Here is a 25,891-nt window from a genome sequence, read left to right as displayed (position 1 = left end):
ACTCCCCCTAGAAGCTATCATAAGCCTTCCGACGCCCCCTGGACCTCAACACAAGCCTGCCAATGCTCCCCTTATTAAAGCATAAGAACTAATGCCAATGGCAGCTAAGCACCCCCCCCCCACACACACACACACACACACACACTCCCACCGCAGCTGTATCCTTCTCCATGCCCCCCTAGGGCTCCCCAACGCTGGGGGGCTGTAGAGCCCCTGTTGAGAAACACTGTTGTGGGCGGTTTGTGATAGATCTACGATGCAGATACAGCTCTTGAGTTCAGCTTCCTCTTTCAGAAAATATACAGCTCCTCCATTCTTAGAACACAACAGGCCCTTTCCACATCTTATTTGACAAAGTTTGCTACGAGAAAAAGTACATACCGGTTTAGTCAGACCAGTATTAATGTGTTACTTAGAAAATATTCACAAAAAATATCACATTGGCAGTGCACATTTTTTAAATAAACCGCTAAAATGGCAGGCTCTACCTTGAAGTTTGACCTGTGCCCATCTTTAAGATGAGTACGCATGGGGATTTTCCATTTCTGAGCAAGTGACAAGAAAGATATGATAATAAAAAAACAAGTGAGATTGCAATGTGTCTGTGCTTTCGAAAGTGGGAAATTGCTTCACATTTTCTCCTCCCTTCTTTCTCAGTAGTGATATTATCTTCACTATTTTCTGGGTTAACCTATTTCAGCCACCTTCTTCCTCTAGTGCGCTGTATCTTTACTTTATTTCTATCTTGTTTCTCACCGCAGCTGGACGCACTCAGTTGCCTGCTTTATTTTTTAAAATACATTATCTTTTCAATATGTCTCACCAATCTCTTACAAGACACAGTTCTGGGTTTAAATTATACTCCAAACAAATACTTATCTACACAGATGCGGTTTCTCAAGACCACCATGGAAAGGTAAAGCTTTTTTTTTTTAAACTTCTGGCTATGTCGATTCTCATTCGTCTCAGTCATTTTAAAGAGTTACGTTGTAGTCAATTGGACTTCTCCAGTTACCACTCACTACAACCTTTTTGCCTACTTTTATCCTGCTGTAAGATTTGCACCTTTTTATACTATGCAGTAGAAATTGTATATGTAGGCCTACTACTTGATATGTACATACTTAAGTGTTGTGCGAACTTGTGTGCTTGTGACAGACTGAAGTACATAGCAAAGGACTGTGGCAAATTAAAGGTATGTGTTAGATATTTAGGAACTTTGCAACATTTTGTCAGAGCATAACAGTGTCAATTTATTGTGAATTGTGTGCACAAATGACTGCTGTGTCTTGGTATGTGGGTGGAACTACTTTTAATGTCCCCTGTGACCATCAAAGGTTGTGGGTGTGATGCAGAAAATTATGGGTCCGACAATCAGCTTCAGAAGTGGGATAGCTTTACAGAATGGGGGGGCTGGTGGGGGGCTGTGGCGCAGCCTGAGCCCTTTTTAAGAAAAGCCGCACTCAGCCTATAAAAATCCAAATATCTAAACTTCTGAAGCACATAAAAATATGCACTAAGTTGCATTTAAACGCTAAGACCATCATCTTTCATTAGAATGTGTTCATTCATCTCGAACAAACAGAGATTGTTAATAAAGTTGTCTCAAATCTCATGAGCCTGAATGCTACGTAATGCAGCTCCAGGCACCAGGGCCAATGTTGCGCAATGCAACATCAGGCATCAATGGGTTAATCATATGAAGTAGAAAGAAGGTTCAGCCCAACATGACATATTTGAAACACCAACATTCCCTTCTTGCATGAAGAGATCAGAGAGTACAGTAGGTCAGAGGAACTAGAGATCAGGGGTCCGTTTCTCGAAAGGGTTTTTGCTATCGTCGTTAGCAAAGTCCTTCGTACGAGCGACTCAGCTCTCTCTCGACAGCGACGCTCACCACTAAATCCAAGGGAACGGTAAGACGGTCTTAAGACGGTCTTAAGACGGTCTTACAACGGTTAGCAACGACAATAATCGAGAAACAGGTTGGAGGACTAAAGTGAAGTTAAAAGTCGTTTATTTTTCTAAAAGGGACAACAAGCCAACGCGTTGCGGTCACACATCACATGTACCCTACACGTGAGCAGGGTTGCCAGATGTGATGGATGATTTCCAGCTTAATACATGCTTAAAAACTAGGGGGCACGAAATTCCATTCAGTCTGAATTAAATTCTACTGATTTTGACTGATGAAAAAACATTTGATACATTTGTTTTTCTCTCACAGATGGTCACCCTAAACAGCCCAATCGAGTGGGAAACCGCCCAATCTGGCAACCCTTTACACGAGTCCTGCACTTCTACAGTATAGTACAGCAATTATACCTTAAAATAGTAACTATGTGTTTCACTCATGAACACATTTAACCATGTTGTAAGTGTTTCTATCTTGCATTTCTATCAGGTGTAAGCCGCTGCCTTCCTGTGCAACACTTGTTTTTCAATGTTCATGGCCACTGACTTGTCATCAGATAAGCTATGCAACATTATCATCATCAGCATGATCCACATCAACATTAGCAGCAGCAGCAGCAGCAGCGACAACAGCGTTCTCTCCTCTGGTCATCGGTGGGCGGGTGTTGTGTGTGTCAGGGTGACTTTCAAGGTGGGATGGCTTCACACTTGTAGTAAGTGAAAATATTTTGCTAAGTTGAGGGTTCAGCATGAAACATTTGTTGGTATTCTTTGTCAAAATGTGGGCTGCCCGTTTACAAAAGTTTTGTGTGTGTGTATGTGTGTGTGCGAGTGCGCGTGAGTGCATGTGTGTGTATGCGTGTGTGTATTCACAGGGCACATTTTCCGAAATTAACTAAAATTACCTAAAGTCTACCATTGTTTTATTGCTCTTGCAGATTTTAACCCAGGACAACGAGTCAAGAAGGATATGGCGGGGTTTTTTTTCATTTGGTTTCCTGCTTATTGTGATAACTGACACTAAAGCTATTTTCTACATTGTAGTTGTTTGTGTACATAAATAAACTATTTAAGCTGTGTGTGTTTGAGTGATTTCTTTCAACGTGCATTGTTGGTTTACTGTTGATCATCACTATATTCATTTGTATTTGTATTAAATGGGTTTGTATTTATATTCATATTATATTTGACTTCTACCGACATATGTTTGCAATGTTTCAAGTTAGATCTTAGTTGTATCACTGACTCTGAATAAGTTAAGTCTGCAATGAATAAGACATTGACAAAGGATTAGACTGATTCAAGTTGAAGCTCAACTGAAGTTCTTTTTTCACTTCTGTTCTAGATCATTTTATTTAGCTTGTTAGCTAGTTTGAGTTAGTTAGGAGTGTTCCATACATTACATATTTGCTCAATATAATCTATTTCTGAAACCACTTTGTCTCCCTCTGCCTCCTTACCTACATTTGTAATGTAATACTAAAATTGTGCACCTTTTTGTAAGCCACTAAATTTGAGTTACATATTTATATTTCTCTGTTTCAGAATGGATTTCAATTGTTCAGGAATGCAAGGTAAGGACACGGTTCACTTTGTTTATTTTGCTTAGATTCACTACATGTCATAGCCCTGCATCTAAAAGGTGGTGTCAGTCACTTTTGATTTACAAAAAGAGAGTCTACTAATGAATCAGGTGTATTGGCTTTAAAACATTTCAGGTTAGTTAAGTTTGCAAATCAAACACCATCTGTTGTCTAAAAAGACATGATAACTCAACTAGAGGTTTATCGTTGTTTCAACTCTACACCAAAGATAAGCCTGAAGTTGAGTTAACATTCAGTTTGAGCTGCAGGTAGAGTTTCCTCCACACATTTCACCAACAAAAAAATGTTTCACAATATTCCTCACATCACCTCTGCTTTTTAAAGAAAACAGTTTGCTATTTGGAGGGTTTGCCCACAACATGTACGTCTCAAACGTATGCTATGGCATTTGTGTTTCAGAGCTCCGGCAGCAACTGTGTCCTGGAGAAAATGCTGGCCCAAGAGAAAAGAATGAACGAATCGACCCTTCTTAACGTAGAGGTGAGGGTAACATTTTACTTGACGCCGGTGTCATAAGCATGTCATTACAGTGTCATAATAGTGTCATAGCACAGTTATACATGTGTCATAAACATTACATTTCATGGCACTATTATGACACTAAGGGGTGTAACGCGCTCAACTCAAACAAAGTGAACTGGGTGCTCATTCCTCGAGAATATATGAATTAAATAAAGAGCAGAACAGTACTCCAAGTTTTGTGGTTTACTACCCGTCAGACGTTTCGGGGTTAGCCTTCTTCAGTGTCGGGCAAAAAGTGAGCACTATTATGACTCTGTGATGGCATGCTGATGACACCGGCATCAAGAAAAGTGTTACCGAGGTGAGTTGCTTCTCTTTTAGACAATGCACATGGCTCACTAGAGGCCTACAAAGGAAACGCTGGTTGTTAAAGATTTCTCATTCTCCAATGTGGAGATTTAAAAAAACAAACAAAATAACAAATAAAAAACCCAGAGATTTTTTTTTTAAAGCAGAGAACAATGTACCCGTAATCTAGCCGCACCTACTGAAATTAAGAAGAGAGAAGCCGCAGGTGTTTACATTGTAAATTGGGATATTTACAAAACATCATCTTGGGAGCGAACTACTTTGTGCTTGTAACACATAATCTATGCATTAGTCGAATCATGGGATAAGCCGCAGGGTTCAAGCCATGAGATAAAAAGTAACGGCTTATACGTAGACCGGAAATAATGGTGAAAATGAAACAACGCAGCATGTACGTATGATATAATTGCCCTAATTTCTTTTATTTAATCTGCATGTACGTATGTATATTCAGCTCCTGTTGCCACCTGTTGATCTGCTAGCTCATGCTGCATCAGCTAGCCGTGCAGACGATTTCCTCGGTCTAATCGAACGGCTGGTGTCCAGACTAAACTTTTCCAGTCTCGCCAGCGACAATGAACTCTTACCATCCAACAATGTAGGTGAGTGGACTTCAGCTACAGTATTCTTGCAGTCCATGTGACGTCGCTTTTTTTGGGGGAGAACAATTTCACTGATATGCTTACTAAGGTGTATGTATTTCACGCAAGTGCACCTCAACACCTCAGGAAAGCGTTTTTGTCACATGATGAGGTTTGCAGAGTTTTCCCACCGTGTTGGCGAAATTCTGTTGCCGCGGTGTATCAAAGTGCCGGATGACTGCAAGAACGTTGAATTTACAAATTGCTGCTCCCCAAATCTGTCTCCTTTGCATTGTTGTGTATATGTACTATGTAGGCTACATATGTACTGCGATTTGTGTTGTAATGTATTGCATTTCATTGTATGTATTGGATTCTACTGTGATGTTCCTTAATTGCATTTTAAAAAAGTGAATGGGGTAAAGAGATGTTTAAGTCAGTGCGTGTGTGGGACCAGATATGTAGGCCTATTAAGAATAGGTAAAGTATGTGTTTATTGACACATCTCTTTCCCCTTTTGCATTTGTCAGAGTTGGCCGCTCTCATTTACAGAGAAAACTCTTCCCACAATGGGTCTTCAGAGCTGGGGAATAAAGCTGTAACCCTAGAAATTGACCTTCAGGGAATTGCACAAAACAACAATGGTAAATCAATTAATTTTTTTTACAAAGAATTACAATGTAAAAACTAGAATGCACTCTGAGAGTGCAGACCTCCGCCAAGGAAGCTGTTTGTTAGAATATTTGACTGTTACACCCGATTTTTGTTTTATGTCTGTCTGCCTTCTTTTAGTGGAGTTAGATACTGGAATGTCAACATTCGCCCAGTCCCGCAGTTCAATTAACGGTCACTAGGGGCGTCTAGATTTATACGCTACCAATGGTGAGAAGAATCTTTTTAAAAGTCCAGGATCTGATTTGTGATCCGGATCACCACTAGAATTGTATCCGTTGTTCCTTGGGTCATCTCCAACAACTCCACCAAGTTTCATCCAAATCCGTTCGTACGTTTTTGAGTCATCCTCCTCCTGACAAACAGACAGACAAACAAACAAACAAACAAACAGACAGACAAACCAACGCAACCGAAAACATAACCTCCTTGGCGGAGGCGGAGGTAAAAATGTGTTTTAACACAGTGACACACTACCGAGGAGTGTGGCGGCACACTACCGAGGAGTCCGGCGGCGGCGCACGTAGGTTGCAGCAGCCCCTTGCTTTCCCAACTTTCAGTGTTTATTTGTGTTAAAATGTGTCTTTCGGAATGTCTATCGTCGGAAAATATGTCGGAACGCACGTACAGTCGGCAACAGCTGTTGCAGATAAGAATGGACAACTTAAGCAATGTATTGGATGTACCAATGAAGACCCTGGAAGAACTAGGAATTCTCCGGCGGCATAGGACTACATCGGACCCGTCTGCCTTGCTATGCCGACGCCGAAGAATTAGGAAAAGGGGCAAACGAGGTGGCGTCGAGACACGGCTTGCAGCCAACCCAACTCGTCCAGCAATACCATCAATTCTCTTGGCAAACGTCAGATCTCTGGACAATAAGATGGATGACATACGGCTACTAAGATCAGCGAACAAAACCGTGAGGAACTGCTGCGTTACGGTGTTTACCGAATCATGGCTGAACGACGGCATACCCGATTCGGCTTTACATCTGGAACAACTAACGTGCCACCGAGCGGACAGAGCCCTTGCAGAGAAAAAACGAGGAGGAGGAATATGTGTCTACACACATGATGCTTGGTGCAATAATGCTACGGTAGTACAGAGGCACTGCTCTCCACGAGTGGAGTTCATGATTATCAAGTGCCGACCCTTCTATCTACCCAGAGAAATCTCCGCTATCCTATTAGTCGCCGTCTACCTCCCACCCAGCAACAAAAATGGCGTCAAAAGCGAGGCACTGAACGAGCTGCATCGGGGCATCAGTGAACAACAAGATGCACACCCAGATGCCTTCACAGTGGTACTAGGAGATTTCAACCACGGAAATCTCAAAACAGTACTTCCAAAATTTCATCAACATGTCAACTTCCCAACAAGAGGACAAAACACCCTGGACCTCGTTTACACAAATCAGAAGAGAGCATACAAGGCAAAGCCCATCCCCCACATTGGATCATCAGACCACACGACAATTCTGCTACTGCCAGCTTACAGACAAAAGGCAAAACTCACCAAACCAGTTCTGAAGGAGGTGAGAAAATGGCCTGAGGGAGCCATCTCACGACTTCAGGACTGCTTTGAAACCACAGACTGGGACATTTTCAAAACAACTGCCACCCACAGCAATCACATTGACATTGAGGAGTACACAGACACCGTGACCTCCTACATCACAAAATGCATCGATGATGTTACAGAAATAAAACACATCACTACCAGGGCCAACCAGAAGCCATGGTTCACAGGAGACGTTCACCGACTGCTGAGGGCCAGAGACAAAGCCTTCAGAGCAGGAGACGTAGCTGGCCTAAAGACAGCAAGGGCTAACCTGTCCCAGGGCATCAGGAAAGCAAAAAAGGAATACTCAGACAAAATAACAACACACTTCAAAGACAGCAGAGATGCACAGAGCCTGTGGCAGGGCATACAGGCCATCACGGACTATAAGCCTGCACCACGAAGCTGTGACAACAACACCTCTCTGCTAAACGATCTGAATAGTTTCTTTGCCCGCTTTGAAGCACAAAATGACACTCACCCACAGAAAACTCCCCCTCCCCCCCATGATCAACCCCTTTACCTGTCCTCTGCCAGTGTTAAGAGGACACTGGCCACCATCAACCCACGCAAAGCAGCTGGCCCAGACAACATACCAGGCCGAGTGTTGAAGGATTGTGCAGAAGAGCTGAAGGATGTCTTCACAGACATCTTTAACATCTCTCTGGAGCAAGCAGTCATCCCATCACTTTTCAAAGCTGCTACCATCATACCTGTGCCGAAGAAATCATCACCATCATGCTTCAATGACTACCGTCCTGTAGCACTGACGCCCATAATCATGAAGTGCTTCGAACGGCTAGTCCTGTCACACATCAAAGCCACCCTACCCCCCACCCTAGACCCCTACCAGTTCGCATACCGAGCCAAGCGATCCACGGAGGATGCAATTTGCTCTGCCCTCCATCCAGCCCTCACCCACTTGGACAATAAAGACTCATATGTGAGAATGCTGTTCATTGACTTCAGTTCAGCATTCAATACCATAATACCACAACAACTCATCAGAAAACTGGACAAACTAGGTTTCAGCACCTCCCTCTGCAACTGGCTGCTGGACTTCCTGATGCAAAGACCACAAGCAGTACGGGTAGGGAACAACACCTCGAGCACCCTGACCCTGAGCACGGGGGCTCCGCAAGGCTGTGTTCTCAGCCCCCTGCTGTTCACGCTGCTGACACACGACTGCACAACGACCCACAGCACTAACCATCTAGTGAAGTTTGCGGATGATACAACACTGGTGGGCCTCATCACCAAGGGCGATGAGACTCACTACAGAGAAGAAGTAGACCTGCTGGCCAGATGGTGCAAAGACAACAACCTCCTGCTGAATGTCAACAAGACCAAGGAGATTGTTGTCAACTTCCAAAGGGTCCAAAAACAACTGCCACCACTGACCATCGACGGCGATGCTGTGGAGAGAGTGAGCAGCACCAAGTTCCTTGGAGTGCACATCAGCGACGACCTCTCTTGGACCACCAACACTACATCACTGGCGAAGAAGGCCCATCAGCGTCTCTACTTCCTGCGCAAACTAAAGAAGGCAAGTGCTACACCCTCCATCATGACAACATTCTACAGAGGAACCATAGAGAGCGTCGTGTCCAACTGCATCACAGTGTGGGGAGGAAGCTGCACGGAGAAAAACAGGAAGACACTCCAGCGTGTTGTGAACACAGCGAAGAAGATCATTGGAGTACCACTCCCCTCCCTGCAGGACATTTACACCACACGCCTCACCCGGAAAGCACTGATGATCATCAAAGACACAAGCCACCCTGCACACAAACTGTTCAGCCTCCTGCCCTCTGGAAAGAGGTACAGGCGCCTCCGTTCCCGTACCACCCGGCTGGCGAGCAGCACAATGCACCAAGCGATCAAGATGCTGAACACTCAACCCACTCTCCCTCCACTGTCAGCCTCTAGCCAGCAAGGCCACTGACAACCCCCCCCCCCCCACTGTCAGCCTCTAGCCAGCAAGGCCACTGACAACCCCCCCTCCCCATCCCCCACCACCATATCTGCGACTGAACATTCCACCTGCACTACTATACTTGTGACTGAACTTTCAACCTGCACTAACTCAAAACATGCACACACACACACACACACACACACACACACACACAAGCACACTGCACTTTCTGCACTAAACCCAACATACACACACTGACACACACACACACACACACACACACACACACACACACACACACACACACACACACACACACACACACAGAGACACACGAACACACACACAAGACGCACACCGCACCTTCTACCTGCACTAAACACACACACACACACACACACACACACACACACACACACACACACACACACACACACACACACACACACACACACACACACTGCTGCTGGTGTACTTGACAGACCTTTTTATATTTATTTTCTTCAAAATGCTACTATTACCATGTCAGAACGCTATAAAGGACTTTTTTTAGGAAAAGCACAAAAACACAACAAATACCTCTTAATGTATGTCCTCTACAAGTCTTCTGTTGTCCAGTCTTGCACTTTAAATGTCTGTATGAGCACTGTCTATGTCCATACTGTCTTAAGTCCATGTATAAGTACTGTCTATGTCTATACTGTCTATGTCCTTACCTTAATTAGTCTATGTCTGTATGGGAAAGCAAGAAATGTAATTTCAAATTCTTTGTATGACCAGTGCATGTAAAGAAATTGACAATAAAACCTACTTGACTTGACTTGACTTGACTACAGTAAGAGCTGAGAGGCAAGCAATGATGACTATAGGCTTACTACTACAACTACTTCAAATAATGCTACTGCATCTACTACTACTACTACTACAACTACTACTATAGTAGTAGTAATACATTTTATATATTAGCATCAAACATTTTTCAAAACATCTTTTTGTAAGATTACATGTACAGTATGACTATAAAAATGTACAAAGTGCCTCTGTTAATGAGAAAATGAGGATGTTCACATTATATTATCTAATCCTTCATTTCGCATAGGTTCCGCATCTGTCGTCATGGTAACAGCCAAGAACCTTCACAACGTCTTGAACAGCAGCTTCTTCCGTCCAAAAGACGGTGAACTCGCTGTCATGAATGCGGAGGTGACCATAATCGTCTTGCCCCAAATAGTCAACGGAAACCTCTCCAAACCAATCAACATCACCTTTCAACACTTGAACGTAAATGCCCAATTTATTTTATGCACTGTTTTGTTTTCAAGCCCTGAGAAGTTTCTGCTACTTTACCTCTGCAGCCTTCATCAAGAGGTGTCACCTGATATTGGTGTGACGCTGTCTTTGATGGTGAACAAAAAAGTTCATAAATTATTCTTAGCAGGGCTAATGAACCTGTATAGTTTGATATACACTTTACTTTGTGACAAAATATTACCAACTTAATCATCTTTAAAAAAATGATTTCAGTATGGTTTCATAATGATGTTTTCTATATGTAGCCTGCCTTGTCTGCCTGTGCTTTGACTCCTTACAGTGTAAGGCTTACACTCAATACAATATATATTTTCCTTTATGGTAACATGTTCTCTAAGTCTGAGTCAGGTTTATTTGAACACAACAGTGTATATTCCGTATTAACAGTTTGACTGTGTTAGGTTTCAGGCGAGGGGGATGCATCTGTCTGTGTGTTCTGGAGTGAGGGAGCCTGGATCACGGACGGCTGTGTAGCTAGCCAGGGAAACTCTAGCCATTCTGTGTGTACCTGTGACCACCTATCTACCTTCGCACTGATCATGCAGACACAGCCACCTACTACTGAGGTATGTAGGGCAGGAAAAAAACACACACCAACTAGCTTCTTCTTCTTAGTACCATAGTAGTATTAGTATAAGTATAAGTAATAGTATTAGTAGTACTATTACACTGTAAAACATTGCAAGCCAGTTAAAAATAAAAAAGTTACAGTAGTTCCCCTGCTGCCTTAAGTTTGTACGTTAACTCAACTCGTGACTTAAGTCAACTCGAGGCTTTCTCAAATTGAGTTCATTTACAAATGTAAGGCAGCAGGGCAACTTACTTTTATACATTTAACTGGCTGCAATGTTTTACAGTGTAGAAGTAGTTGTAACCAACCAACTGTGTTAACCAATTATGGCCGGGTGCGAGCACAACTTTTATGACTGGATGCAGCGTCTATGCATATTTATCTTAAATGGAGTTGACAATATTATAGGGTTTTTTTTAGACCCTTTGGGTATTAATCAGTCCCTCCAGGATTTTGGGATTTTGTGATTTTTGCTGTCAAAATGCCTGATTTTGTGGCGGCATTTTCTCATTTTTTGCAAAGATTTTGCGGCATTTTCTCATTTTTTGCAAAGATTTTGCATCCCTTTCTGGGTTTTTTTGGTAACTGAAAACCACAATCAGTCTAAGCAGGCTTAAGACAAAAGAGAGAGAGATTCAGAAACACACTTCCTATATAATAGAATAATAAAATATTGTCAAAAACTGTCAGAGCGTCTTATTAGCCAGTGCGTCCAATGTGTAAAAAAAAATCATGGCCGCGACACTCATAAATCTCTGTCGATATTTTAGAACGACTTCGGGGGAAAACGGGACAGCGCGTTATGAAAAAATACTTGTGGGTATAGCCTACCACTAGGCCCGCGTCGCGGGGTACAGTAGCCAGGCTGTATGCAAGCGTTACAATGTCACCTGTTGGAAGACGCGTCTCTCTCTCTCTCTCTCTCTCTCTCTCTCTCTCTCTCTCTCTCTCTCGTGCTCGTATTGCAAGCTGTTGCATATTATTTGCTTGATGCTAAGTTGTGATGGCATACACGCTCTCGTTGACATGGTTGTGTGCATGGTTGCATGGATTCGCAAGACTTTATTGCAATAACACAGTGAAAGCGTGGAAGGGCCGTTCACTTCCTATCTCGGTGTCCTTGACTGAAACAAGTTGCAAAACTCCACACTTCCGAAACCTTTGCGATCGGCACTACAGTGATTGTTATCAGAAGGCTTGTGCCTACGCATAGACATAGACCATTAAATTACAAACATTAGCGAACATTGAAAAAAGATCAGACAACGACCGTCGGGTAGCATGCTCATGAAAGCGACAGGGGAGAGTGGAGAAGTTCCGCAAAAATGTAGCCTAACGTAAGATGTTTGCTACTGTGCGACAGTAGGCCTAGGCCTACCACCACTAGCCTATTTCATGACTGCATACACTTCTTCGTCATGGATAAATGGGCAACAATACTTTTTCCACCCAGGATTGCACTGAAAAGTAGGCTACTGCTGTTAAAAAAAGGTCATGAGTGTGCAGCACCGACGCCTGCGTGTAGCCTATGTGTGAGGGAGGGGTGGAGAGACGCGGAACAGCTGAGATGAGGGTCGCGACTTCCGAAATAGCAGGCAATTCTTTTTCAATGTTTCAGTGACATATTAACAAAAATGCTTCGTAGGCCTATTGGTTTTCGTCTCCGGTGGTATTGTAGTCACATTTTTATTTTTTTGACGAAAATATAAATCAATAAACTCCACAGAATGTTGAAATTTTGCGGGAAAAATGCGGCTTTACAGGAATTACGCGGCATCGTGAAATTATGCGGAATATCATTGAATTTGCATGAATCCACGCGATCGCTGAATCGCGAAAAACTGGAGGGACTGATTAATGGGTTAATGATGATGATGATGATGATGATGATGATGATGATGATGGCTGTAGCCACTTGATGTTGAAAAGGAGACTGAAATAATACCCTGGTTTTCACCAAACGGTGATTGTGTAGCTTCGGTGCCCCCTGGTGGAGCAGAGCTACACGGTAGTGTGTGTAGCTCTGCTCCACCAGGGGGCGCCGAAGTCACACACATCTCTGGTGAAAACCAGGCTACTGAAATAAAGCATAAATGAGCAAATTACGTGCTTTGTTTTTCCTCAGGGTGATCCAGTTGTGGAGCGGCTGAGCACGGTCTTCATGGTGGTCGGCCTTGTCTTCCTGTCCCTGGCCGTGCTGACCTTTGCCCTCTGCAGGTTCAATCCGCGCGTCAGCAACATGGCCAGGCTCAACCTCTCCCTCTGCCTGCTCCTGGCCCATACACTCTTCCTCATCACCCAGGCGGTGCAGCCGCAAAAGGTGCAACTACTATACACAGTACTACTAGTACTACTAGTACTATACACAGTACTACTACGCCTGCTTTGAAACAATGTGTTCAAAGCCTTGGTATTAGGTTGGATATTGTAGCTCGAAAGTGACGTCACTTCCCCCGATTTCATGGGACCTCAACGGCGTTTTTAGTCGAAAATCGTAGCATGTAATCCAATGGCGGTATTAAAATGATATTTCGATCCCCTTCGAGTTGTGCCACGAGCTCCATATATGTTGTTTCTGATATTTTTGCTTAATTTTTCGTATGAACCCCCAAACTTTTTAGAAAGCTGTGTTTCTTCACATTTTTCATGCCGACGGCCTCGGAACAAAACATTGATACTTCTGCATGAATAATCTTTATCTAGCCTCTTAAACCGCATATTTGTAGCCCAGCGCATATCATGACTGAAATCAGAAGATATTTACTCTCTACCATGTTGTTAGATGGTCAGCTTAGGTCCCGTGAAACGCGGAACTAAGGGGCGGGACTTTCGAGCTCTATTGTAGCTACTGCAAATTTGACATAGCAATACACTAGCTCTGAAATACAGTACATATCTATTCACCTGCTGCAGATGGCGTGCAGGGTCCTGGCCATATCTAGCCTGTGTGTTAATATGGCACCTACATGTGTTACATATTTCTATTCATATTTCTATTCGCCTGCTGCAGATGGCGTGCAGGGTCCTGGCCATATCTAGCCTGTGTGTTAATATGGCACCTACATGTGTTACATACTTATATTCATATTTCTATTCACCTGGCGTGCAGGGTCCTGGTCATATCTAGCCTGTGTGTTAATATGGCACCTACATGTGTTACATATTTCTATTCATATTTCTATTCGCCTGCTGCAAATGGCGTGCACTGATCCTGGCCATATCTAGCCTGTGTGTTAATGTGGCACCTACATGTGTTACATATTTCTATTCATATTTCTATTCGCCTGCTGCAGATGGCGTGCAGGGTCCTGACCATATCTAGCCTGTGTGTTAATATGGAACCTACATGTGTTACATACTTATATTCATATTTCTATTCGCCTGCTGCAGATGGTGTGCAGGGTCCTGGCCATATCTAGCCTGTGTGTTAATATGGCACCTACATGTGTTACATACAGTATTTCTATTCATATTTCTATTCGCCTGCTGCAGATGGTGTGCAGGGTCCTGGCCATATCTAGCCTGTGTGTTAATATGGCACCTACATGTGTTACATATTTCTATTCATATTTCTATTCGCCTGCTGCAAATGGCGTGCACTGATCCTGGCCATATCTAGCCTGTGTGTTAATATGGCACCTACATGTGTTACATATTTCTATTCATATTTCTATTCACCTGCTGCAGATGGTGTGCAGGGTCCTGGCCATATCTAGCCTGTGTGTTACAGGGTGTCTGCGGGGTCTTAAAAAGTCTAGAAAAGTCTAAAATTACGCATTTTCCATTTTAGGCCTAAAAAAGTCTAAAATATTGGGATATTTTGCAGCGTAAGTCTAAAATTGAGTTGAGTAATTTAAGACCTACGTTTCAATGCAAAATATCGACAAAGGATTAATGTTTATTTGTTTTGTTTTTAGGTCCTTTTCCACGCCGCTCTGTTTTGTTTCTGATATGTGTGCGAGTGTGCTCGCGTGCGCGCATATATGTAGTCAATTGACCGCAATCTGGCTTTATTTCATTTTTTAATACTCCGCGAAGGTCTAAAATTTAGCCCATGATGGTCTAAAAAAGGTCTAAAAAAGTCTAAAATTGCACTTGTTAAAACCTGCAGACACCCTGTGTGTTAATATGGCACCTACATGTGTTACATATTTCTATTCATATTTCTATTCACCTGCTGCAGATGGCGTGTAAGGTCCTGGCCGGGCTGCTCCACTTCCTTTTCCTGTCCGCTTTCGTGTGGATGTCGGCCGAGGCCGTGCTGCTCTTCATGTCGGTCAGGAAGCTGCGGCAGATCAAGGCCAAGGACCGCGCAGGCCTCCACTGGACCCACTCGCTGCTGCTGGGCTACGGCGTACCGCTGGCCATCGTGGCCGTCTCGGCCGCTGTGGTCCGTGACGGACACGGAAGTCAGAAGTGAGTGGGTCGATACTATTGGGTAACACTTTACTTGACGCTGGTGTCATAAGCATGTCATTACAGTGTCATAATAGTGTCATGACACAGTCATGACCCCCCATCATAGATAAGTGACTGTGACATTCGGTTATGACAGACATTCGTTATGACAGACATTCGGTTATTAAAGACAACCTTTGTCATAACCGAATGTCACTTAAGACTAACAGTGAAAATGAAACAGTTGAAAATGTTTATGACATGGACATAATGTTTACGACACATGCATAACACTATTATGACACTGTAATGACATGCTTATGACACCGGCATCAAGTAAAGTGCTACCGACTATTGTTTGTAAAAAGCTCAATAACTCAGTTTCTATTTGCTTGATATACTTCCATTTGGAAGGCTATACACTCATCTTGCTTTAGCACCGCACCTTCTGAGGTTAGACGTACACTATCATGATAAACAGAACAGCAATATAAAATATGTGGCTAGTGGAATGCCTGAATGGCTGGTGACTTGGGAAAACCACTAGCCACAGTGGCCGGTGGGTGAAAACGTTAATGTCAAGCCCTGGTATTTGAAAAACTGGCCCTCGTTGACATTTAATTGAATACCCCTGCCCTATACACATAATTGTACATTACAGTAAAAGTATAGCACACTCTCTTCAATGCCCCCATCTGCCTTACATACACACATGCTCTGCTCTCTCTTACAAGCACGTGGACTGCACACGCAATTCACGTCAGCTAGATGAGTGCCAATAAGGGCAGACTACTGGCGACATGGAGGAGGTCCGATGCAGATCACCTTGTGGGCGAATCCAATATGCGACCTTGCGTCCTCCACATGTGCTTGTGGCCTCACATTTTGCTGATGCCCCGCCTCCTTGGAGAAAACAATTAAGTTTCCCCGCTGTTTTGGGGGGACTATTCTTCATTCACCATCCAGTTTGAAAATGAGAAAATGACTTTACAATTGAGCTTTTGCGAGATATTGAAATATAATGCTGTTGTCAGTGATGTCATCACTACGTATTACTTCCTGATACGAGGCAACAAGCACAAGTGGAGGACGCAAGGTCACATATTGGAACGTACACATTGAAAAGTTTTCTCCCCGTTCCCTGTTCACAGGTGTTGGCTGAAGACGGATAAGGGTTTCAATTGGAGTTTTCTTGGCCCTGCCTGTTTTATGCTCACTGTAAGTGCTAATAATCAATAATTAAAAAAGTCAAATCAATTGTACTTTATTGTCAAAAATCTATGCAACAGGGTTAGCACAGAATTTTGAAATTGCATTTGACCAGTCTCCAATGTGCGGTAAAACTAAACATAAATGAGACATTGACAGTAAACACACACACACACACACACACACACACACACACACACACACACACACACACACACACACACACACACACACACACACACACACACACACACGTATGCACACACACGTGTGCGCATTTAATCGAACAGTTTAAATTTAAATGAGACAAAAACTGATTCAATTAACATACGTACAGTAGGTTTGCACTAACTTGCTTTTTCAAATTCATCTCTCATTTTTCAGGGAAATATCATACTGTTCGTCATCATCTTCATCACCATTCACACCACTCTTAAGGAGGCACGTAGTGAAGCCTCTAAGATCAAGTACACCAGGTAAGATAATTGATCCGGGGTCAACCATGGCCCAATGGTTAGGGCAGGTGGTCTTAAGATCAGTGTTGCAGGTTCGAATCCCCCTTACCTTTGGGGCAGTCATGGTTGAGCGGTTAGGGCGTCAGACTTGCATCCCAGAGGTTGCCGGTTCGACTCCCGACCCGCCAGGTTGGTGGGGGGAGTAATCAACCAGTGCTCTCCCCCATCCTCCTCCATGACTGAGGTACCCTGAGCATGGTACCGTCCCACCGCACTGCTCCCCATGCGGCGCCACTGAGGGCTGCCCCCTTGCACGGGTGAGGCATGAATGCAATTTCGTTGTGTGCAGTGTGCAGTGTTCACTTGTGTGCTGTGGAGTGCTGTGTCACAATGACAATGGGAGTTGGAGTTTCCCAATGGGCTTTACCTTATCCTTACATGGTTGAGGTGCCCTTGAGCCAAGGCACCGAACCCCACATTGCTCCAGGGACTGTAACCAATACCCTGTCAATAACTGTAAATGGCTTTGGATAAAAGCATCATATCAGCTAAGTATAATGAAATATAATTATCCTTACCACAGTAGCAAAGTAGAGTTGCACCGCTGTGACTCACACCGTTGTGTAAAGTATTTTGACAAACAGACGTTATCCTCTCTCTCTCTCTCTCTCTCTCTCTCTCTCTCTCTCTCTCTCTCTCTCTCTCTCTCTCTCTCTCTCTCTCTCCCTCTCTCTCTCTCTCACACACACACACACACACACACACAGCCAACCCAATGAAAATTATCCATCTGTGAATGTACTGTATTTCAGGCTTCTCCTGTTTAAGATCATGAGCCAGTGTGTGATCCTGGGATGTCCCTGGATGCTGCTCATGATCCAAGTTAGCCCAGTACTGGAGTTCCTTGCTGCCTCCCTCGTCTCCCAACAAGGAACAGCCATCTTCCTCATCCACTGCCTGCTCAATCCAGAGGTGAGCTAGCTACCCCCCCCTTCCCCCTGCCAAAAAAATCTATCTATCTATCTATCTATCTATCTATCTATCTATCTATCTATCTATCTATCTATCTATCTATCTATCTATCTATCTGTCTGTCTGTCTGTCTGTCTGTCTGTCTGTCTGTCTGTCTGTCTGTCTGTCTGTCTGTCTGTCTGTCTGTCTGTCTGTCTGTCTGTCTATCTACCTTATCTTGTTTAAGTACGGCAGGCTTAATATTTCTTCTTTCACAATTTTCAATCCGTGACTCTGTAGTCTCATATTCTGGAGCTACATGCCCCTCCTTTCATCTGTCTACAGTAGGCTATGTCAGGTCCTATGTCTCCTGTTTTGGTTGCTGAGGTGCAAAAAAAGTACTCCATCTAGTGGCAGAATCATGCAACTCAAACAGAAAGGACTATCTATCTATCTATCTATCTATCTATCTATCTATCTATCTATCTATCTATCTATCTATCTATCTATCTATCTGTCTATCTGTCTGTCTGTCTGTCTGTCTCTTTCTTTCTTTCTTTATATCTATATATTTATTAATCTTTCATTATCTTTCTTTCTTTCTTTCTTTCTTTCTTTCTTTCTTTCTTTCTTTCTTTCTTTCTTTCTTTCTTTCTTTCTGTGCCTGTCTGTATGTCTATCAGTGTCACCTGCTTCATTCCTCAGTAGTATGTCCCTCCTGTGTTGGATTGATTGTAGGTTCGGAAGCAGTACGCCACCTGGTGGCAGAAGCGCGTGCATAGCAGCAGAAAGTCCTCGGGGAGCAGCAGCATGGCCCTGTCCACCGCGTCTCAGCAGGGCAGCAGCGAGGCCAAAACCCGCCACACAACCCTGAACACCGCACAGGAGCAGACCCAAGAAGTCGCTCCACAGGCCGCCAAGAAGGACAGTTGCCGCCTCGTCAGCATTCGCCAAAGTCAGACGTCCAATGCCTAAACTTGTAGACTAGAGTAGGACACAGTAGAGCAGTGGTTCCCAACCTTTTTCTTCAGGGACCCATGTTTTTTACCATTGTAAGCTTTGGTGACCCAATGGCGCGAGCGCCTGCATGACAGGTAGTCACATGATACCCTCTGTTTCCTGCGAAAACTCATTTTAGTTATTTTATTCCTTTATTCGTCTTTGGTCAAATATAGAATAAATGTTTACATTTACATTTTGTTGCTTCTATGCATACATTATTTCAATAAATGCTTTGTCATTTAAATCAACATCGGCGATTTAAGGTATTTAAATGGAAACCCCTTAAAATCAAGAAGGCTTGGCGACCCTCTGTGGATCTTTGGCGATCCATAGGTTGGGTCCCGACCCATAAGTTGGGAACCACTGCAGTAGAGAACTGGGTTGTGTTTCTCGAAAGCGCATTTGTTAGCCAGTTAGCAACTTGAGCAGTTGTCAATGGGATATTGCATTGAAAACAACAACTATGGTTAGCAACTATGGTTTTGAGAAATGCACCCCAGTAGAGTAGAGATGCTTAATTCATCATGGAAAAAATAAGGTGTTTGGCAGGAAACATAAATATCACATGAAAACAGAAATAGTTACAAATTGTTTGAGCAGTCTGAACAACAATCTGTTTCAGCAGTTTTGTTTTATTACAATCTGTTAAATTAGAAGTGTATTTCACATTTGCTGAGCTGATCCTAGGAGGGTCTATAATCTTAGCCTGAATTGTTTGGATGTGGCCATGGCAACCCATCATGGTCTTCTAAGGAAGTGTTGTCCCTCTAAAGTGTTCTCAGTGCTGGTTTTACCAATAAACAGAACTGTGCACTGTAGAGGCCCCTAACAGCCAGCAAACCAGCAAAAATAATTCAAAATGGTCCCGTGTCTGTACTTACGCCTAGGGCCCCCAAATGGGGCGAACCTAGCCTCGCGACGCCATCCTCTGTACTCCACCCAAAGATTTTGGCTCCGCACTTCGTCTGGGAAAAGCCTCGAGCTCGGTTCTCTCAGTGTTTCGCCAATCAGCAAACAGTTGAGAGTAGTGACGTAGAACTCACCCGCGAGCTCCGTTACTGATTGGTTAAGGTAACTATATTCACACTTTCGTTTTGTTAATTGTATGCTTTTACAACAGGCATGCTAATAAAGCACAATATGGGTTTTAATTTGAGTTTGGAACTTCAATTAATTTAAATGATAGAGTAAGATCAGACCATCTCCCATCGTCCACGGAGACGGATTCCTCATGGCTTTTGCCAGACTGATTGACGGAGTCAACAGTCGGTTATTCGCCCAGGCTAGGTCGAACCGCCATTGAATGCTCTTTTGACATTTTGTTGAACAACAATCTACTTGATCATCTTAAATCAGATGAGTGTATGTCAGTAGTATACTTTCGTCTGACATACTATATATGGCCTTAGTCTGGGCCATAGTCTGAAATTAAATTGTTCTGATGTAGAGGTCGCCAGCCATAATGATCTTCAAGGGATGTCGCCCCCTGAAATGAGATGAGACACATTTGCTGTGTGTTTGTGTGTGTGTGTGTGTGTGTGTGTGTGTGTGTGTGTGTGTGTGTGTGTGTGTGTGTGTGTGTGTGTGTTTGTGTGTGTGTGTGTGTGTGTGTGTGTGGTGTTATGTATAGGTTTTGGTTTATGTGTGATCTGCCATGTATGTATACATTTCCTTATATATATATTTTATTTTTGTGTTATATTTATATTCATGCAGCTGTTTTTACGTTTGCTTCTCTCTGTTAGAACAACTGTCATTATGGAAACAGAAACGGATGCCAAATGTGCTTGCTTTGTAACTGCTTTGTGTTTGCTATGCACCTGATACTGTCCTTGCTTTGCCTAATTGCACTAATCAAGTCTTAAATTAGATTAACAATTTGGGAAAAGTAGCAAAATGGTGGCAAAAAGCAGCACCTTTACAGTGTTCTCTATGCAATATAGTAGGCCTACACCAAGTTGGTATCACAAATGGAGGGGTGCAAACTCCCTAACATCCCCCCATCTGCGACAAAAGGATGGGATTCAAACCTACAACCCTCTGATCTTAACATTACCTCTCTGACGTTTAGGTTATGGCTGCCTGGATATGTAATGGGTTTGAATAAAGACAAGACAAAGAGTGTGATATCCACTTCAAATGAGTTTATTCATCTAATTCTAATACATGAACTTTCTAAATGAAAGTCAACAAAGCATGGTATCTACAGATATTGACAAGGGATATTTATTTTCCTGACCAACAACAGTGTGTGCAAGTTCCTGAATCTTGAACTGCCTCAATTACCCTGCCTTTCATCTTGTATCTTAGCAGAGTTGTACAACTAACAATAAGGGCGTTGTCCTCTTTTCTTATTGAGTGTGGCCATGCCTTCTATCCTCGGTACCCTGAGTTGGGCAAAATACTCACGTCACAAGCAGATACTTACAATTCTGGGTAGTCAGTACCAGATTTCTCTTGAAACACAGGGACACAAACACACCCCCACATGGCCGTAACTACCATTGAGGACACACAGAGGTCATGTCCTCTGTATTTTTTTTTTTCAGTAATTCGAAATCCATCTATGATGAAAATCGATATATGATGAACAATGGTAAATTCAGTCTGTGTACGCCACCCCCATTTATTCTCAAGGCAGTGATGAATGAAAACAAATTTGAGAGTTTGACTTAAAAGGGAAATTCACTTTTTTGAACATTAAGCCCCGTTTCTGAGTGGTCTGCAATGTTTTAGAGTCCCCCTCACGGTTTATTTAATGTTTGCTGCATTCTCTGTTATTTGGCTAATTTGGATTTTATCTCAACCAGCTTTAGAATGAACGTCTATGGGCACCTGCAACTCTGTTCTTAAAATCACCTTTAACATTTGTTTTCGAAAGTGTACAGCTCACAAAGTGGTTAGTGGTGTTCACTAGCAGTCCCTAACGAGTTGAAGACGAAATACGGCTTCTGTCATTTTTTATTTGCCACTATGTGTAAGAAAGTGAAAGTGAAACTTATTTCGCTACGAAAATGGTTAAGGAACACCAGTGAATACTACTGAACACTTGGTGCATTGCAAATTCTTGAAACATGCCCATAGACGGCCCTTCTAAAGCTGGTTGAGATAAAATCCAAATTCGTCAACTACAACGGTCTGGCAATGGGAGACAGAGTACGATACCACTGGACTAAGAGACCAGTCTCCCAGTCCAACGAACGGCATTGACACTGTATGAGGCTTTGGGAGGGAGGTTTACTAACGTTACACGCCAACTTTGCTAGTTAGCCTCCGTTACTTTTGGTTTGCGTGAGAAACAACTCAATTTGTTCAAGATCCTGTAGTGTAATATACAGTTCCCTCCAAATGTATTGCAACAGAAAGGCAAATATCCCAATTTTTGGTCTTGACCGAGTAAGACATAAAACATAAGACATCTTTTGAACTCAAATCCAAATGTCTTCAGTGGACTACAAAAACAAGAAAATTTGGTTTGTTGTTCCAAGACTATTCAAAGGGACTCTAGGTGACTACTGGCTAGTGTGTGTGTGTGTGTGTGTGTGTGTGTGTGTGTGTGTGTGTGTGTGTGTGTGTGTGTGTGTGTGTGTGTGTGTGTGTGTGTGTGTGTGTGTCATATGGAAACGCAGTTGCCACCTTTATCCTTTGAACATTATGAACAGAAGATTCTAGTGCCGTATAAGACTCATTTTAAGTCAAATTTGGATTGTGCCATGATAATTGTATATCTGTCAATCTAAATAAAGAAGTAAAATGTGTGTGTGTGTGTGGGTGTGTGTGTGTGTGTGTGTGTGTGTGTGTGTGTGTGTGTGTGTGTGTGTGTGTGTGTGTGTGTGTGTGTGTGTGTGTGTGTGTGGAGAGAGAGAGATATAGTCAAAGATGGACAGAGAGAGAGAGAGAGAGAGAGAGAGAGAGAGAGAGAGAGAGAGAGAAAGTGTGTGTGTATCTGTGTGTGTAAGAGAGACAGCTCGGCACATGGATATTGTCCACATGGTCATTGAGCTAATTTCTGGCCACTTTGCGAATCTCCTTCAAGATGGCCTCTTTGTTGACCTTCACATTCTGACCCGCCAGGTCTGCCAGGTGATTGATCTTCTCCATGCCTCTGTAGGGTCGCTGAAAAGTGGCGTACTCCTTCCTTTCTCTCTTAACGCCCTCTCTGTCTAAGGGGTTTTCAGAAGGAAATATTAACACATTGACTGCCAAAAACATTTTGGTTCTCCTAAGTTGACTGCTAAAACCATACACAAGTTCATTGTTTGTTTTTTTTCTCCCTTAATTTTGAAACTAGAAACTGTAATAGGCCTACACCTTGTGATTTTGGTAACTGTGATGAGTAGAACTGGCATAGATTACAATCAAAAGGTCATATAGAGTCACCATTTCCGCATTTCATCCGGACAACTTATCACGTCTTTAAATTAGGAGAGAAATGTTTAAACTCTGCTCACCTTTGCAGTTATCTACGTTGAAGAGAGGAATGTGGATGACCGTGGGTTTGCCCTTTTCCTCAAAAATGTGGAGGGACTTTGGGCAGTCGTCATCGGTGCCTTCCAAGTTGATTTTGGGGAAAGGCACCTTGCATGTTTTTGCATAACGACTGGCAACATCCACTGTCTGAATATCAAATGGTATAGCATAAGCATAGCAACATTACAATGCTGTCCATATGTTTACATGCCCTGGCAGAATGTGAATCAAAAGTTTACATATCCGAGTAGTAGTTTCTTGATGCTGCGCACTGCCCCCTTTAAAATCAATGACCGCTTGAGATTGTTTGTGGTAGATGTAGAAAAGGTTCTTAATTTCCTCACACAGCAACACAGCCCAGCCGTTGTGGCAGAATGACTGTGTCCTATAATATTTTTGGGTGTCTTGCCAGAACCTCATGTTTGGGGTCTCCCCTGAGTGGGTCAATGACGTTGAAGTCAGGAGAGTGAGAGGACCACTGCTCAAGCTTAATTTTTATGAAGCTTATGACAAATTGACTTGGCTTTTGTTTTTAATTATCATTATTGTCATGCTGGCATGTCCAAACAATGTCTTAAGGCTGATGAGTGTCAAGTCTCCTATGTTTTAATTAATGTACTCATCATTCCTTGAATATGGAGAACAAATGCAGTGCTGAAGCTCCCCCTATGTCCCCAAAACATCAGCGATCCACCACCATGTTTCACAGAAGGGATGGTGTAACTTTCATCATAGGCCTTGTTGACTGTAGTGGATTACATGTCTCTGTCCATTCGTGGTGTACACCGAAGTATCTGTGTGGGAGTTTCCCTTAGAACCACTGAAGGTTTTGAAGGGTGGGGCCTTAGGTGGTGTAGTCTGGTTTCTTGACCTTCACTTGTATCAGGTGTTACAATTTCAGGCCACTCTTTACTTGACGCAAGTGCGTCATACGTATGACATAACGGTGTCATAATGCAGTCATAATACAGTCATGAATGTGTCATAAACATTGTCAATGTCATAAACATTGTATGATTTTGTCTTTAGGTGAAATTCGGTTATGACAGAGACAGGCCTAACAATGTCAACTTTTCATGGTCATAAAACGTTTATGACATTGGCATTATGTTGACAACTCGTTCATGACACTATTATGACACTGTTATGTCATACGTATGACGCCGGTGTCAAGTAAAGTGTTACCCAATTTCAATATAGTGTGAAAAAACCATTGTTCTTCAAGTTTTTTGAAAACACTAGGCCTAGATGATCTATCCCATCCCCTATTCTTTGAATAATCCCTCTCCCAGGCTTATTTTAACTTACTTTATTATATGGTTGTGACGTCATCTGTCGAATGCTCCATTCATTTCAACGGGGCTCCCCAACGTTCGCACGTCTGTTATTTTTCGATAACGGACGGGTTGGTCTATAACAGACCGCTGTCAATGGCAACAAGACTTTTCACTGCTAAAGCGACTTTTCAACAAGACTCTAATCAGCTGCTGTGATAGACAGCACCCGTTGTCCTGGCTACCGCTGTCAATGGCAACAAGACGTTCACTGCTAAAGCCACTGGCTTGTATACAAGTCAGTGGCTAAAGCGAATGTTTCATATCACTCCGCAGGGGGGCCGGTCTTTTGTCACTCTAATCAGCTGCTGTGATAGACAACACCTGTTGACCTGGCTAGCCTACCTAGCTGTTGCCTAGCGGTGTTCCACAACGGCACTGTTTTGGTTTGCGCAGCAACAATCTTAACATTAAATAGGTCTAAAGAAATGTCCCCGCATGTGTGAATCATTTAAGTATATCCATATAATAAGCGGGTTAACTTTCGGCGAGTCGGTCGCTTTGTGGAATAGCAGCACTTCAGAGAGAACAAGACCCCTCCGCTCCGCGTCGGGGTCTAAAGATTCTCTCTGTCGTGCTGCTATTCCACGGTAGCGACCTTCTCGCCGAACGTTAACCCTTACTTAAAACAAATATAGGTTTTATAATTTGTGCCTAGAAGCATTAGTTTTTATTTGCTCTTATTTTTGTTAGTTTTATGTTATGTACCTCAAAGGGATCGCCAGATGAGAAGTCAAAGGAGATGATGAGGTCGATGCCCCTTTTCCTCCCCAGCATGGGCGGATAGGGAGAGTTCAGGTAGAGTCCTGCATCTATCACATGCATGATGTCCTCCTCGCACATGTTCTTTGGGACCCGGCTGTCTGCAGATTATGATTGGTACAGTAATTTAAAAAGGATTGAACTGGTAAGTAAGTAATTACAGTACATTTTACCACTTTTCAGAGCATGCAGACAGACTTCTTACCTTGCAGGTTGTACAGGATATTGGGCATTTCCCCGAAGTTCATGTGCCAGGCTAAAGCAATAGCCTTCGCCAGGTAACGGAAGCCTAAACAAGAAGAAAAATACCTTTTCTGTCAAATTGAACTTAATAATTGCACATAA

At 43.0% G+C, this 25,891-nt stretch overlaps 2 protein-coding genes across 2 annotated transcripts; one reads left to right on the top strand and one right to left on the bottom strand.

Moving 5' to 3' along the window:
* The first annotated feature begins 772 nt into the window (after nt 1-772).
* Nucleotides 773-20,029, top strand: LOC134462498 (adhesion G protein-coupled receptor E3-like). Its single transcript, XM_063215600.1, has 14 exons — nt 773-916; nt 2,228-2,627; nt 3,460-3,488; nt 3,918-3,998; nt 4,804-4,951; nt 5,461-5,574; nt 10,183-10,364; nt 10,796-10,960; nt 13,091-13,285; nt 15,149-15,381; nt 16,515-16,581; nt 16,957-17,048; nt 17,840-17,999; nt 18,717-20,029. Exons 2-14 carry the CDS (start codon nt 2,444-2,446, stop codon nt 18,951-18,953), a joined length of 1,887 nt encoding a protein of 628 aa, XP_063071670.1. The 5' UTR covers nt 773-916; nt 2,228-2,443; the 3' UTR covers nt 18,954-20,029.
* A 2,902-nt stretch (nt 20,030-22,931) lies between these two features.
* On the bottom strand, nt 22,932-25,786 carry LOC134462421 (cytosolic phospholipase A2 gamma-like). Its single transcript, XM_063215482.1, has 4 exons — nt 25,752-25,786; nt 25,493-25,647; nt 23,432-23,597; nt 22,932-23,143 (listed from the first exon to the last, which is right to left on the bottom strand). Exons 1-4 carry the CDS (start codon nt 25,777-25,779, stop codon nt 22,983-22,985), a joined length of 510 nt encoding a protein of 169 aa, XP_063071552.1. The 5' UTR covers nt 25,780-25,786; the 3' UTR covers nt 22,932-22,982.
* Between the last annotated feature and the right edge of the window lie 105 nt (nt 25,787-25,891).

Source organism: Engraulis encrasicolus, chromosome 1 (genome assembly GCF_034702125.1).
Source record: "Engraulis encrasicolus isolate BLACKSEA-1 chromosome 1, IST_EnEncr_1.0, whole genome shotgun sequence".
Lineage (NCBI taxonomy): Eukaryota > Metazoa > Chordata > Actinopteri > Clupeiformes > Engraulidae > Engraulis > Engraulis encrasicolus.
The sequence above is the reverse complement of the archived record's forward strand: the minus strand, read 5'-3'. Positions and strand labels throughout refer to the sequence as shown.

Excerpts from the sequence above, each read along its gene's own strand:
- LOC134462498 (XM_063215600.1), top strand. The coding sequence starts at position 2,444 with ATGTTCATGGCCACTGACTTGTCATCAGATAAGCTATGCAACATTATC. Across the intron at positions 5,575-10,182 it reads AATTGCACAAAACAACAATG|GTTCCGCATCTGTCGTCATG; the intron begins GTAAATCAATTA and ends CATTTCGCATAG. Across the intron at positions 18,000-18,716 it reads ACTGCCTGCTCAATCCAGAG|GTTCGGAAGCAGTACGCCAC; the intron begins GTGAGCTAGCTA and ends GATTGATTGTAG.
- LOC134462421 (XM_063215482.1), bottom strand. The coding sequence starts at position 25,779 with ATGCCCAATATCCTGTACAACCTGCAAG. Across the intron at positions 25,648-25,751 it reads TATCCTGTACAACCTGCAAG|ACAGCCGGGTCCCAAAGAAC; the intron begins GTAAGAAGTCTG and ends CATAATCTGCAG. Across the intron at positions 23,144-23,431 it reads CAACGTAGATAACTGCAAAG|ACAGAGAGGGCGTTAAGAGA; the intron begins GTGAGCAGAGTT and ends AAAACCCCTTAG.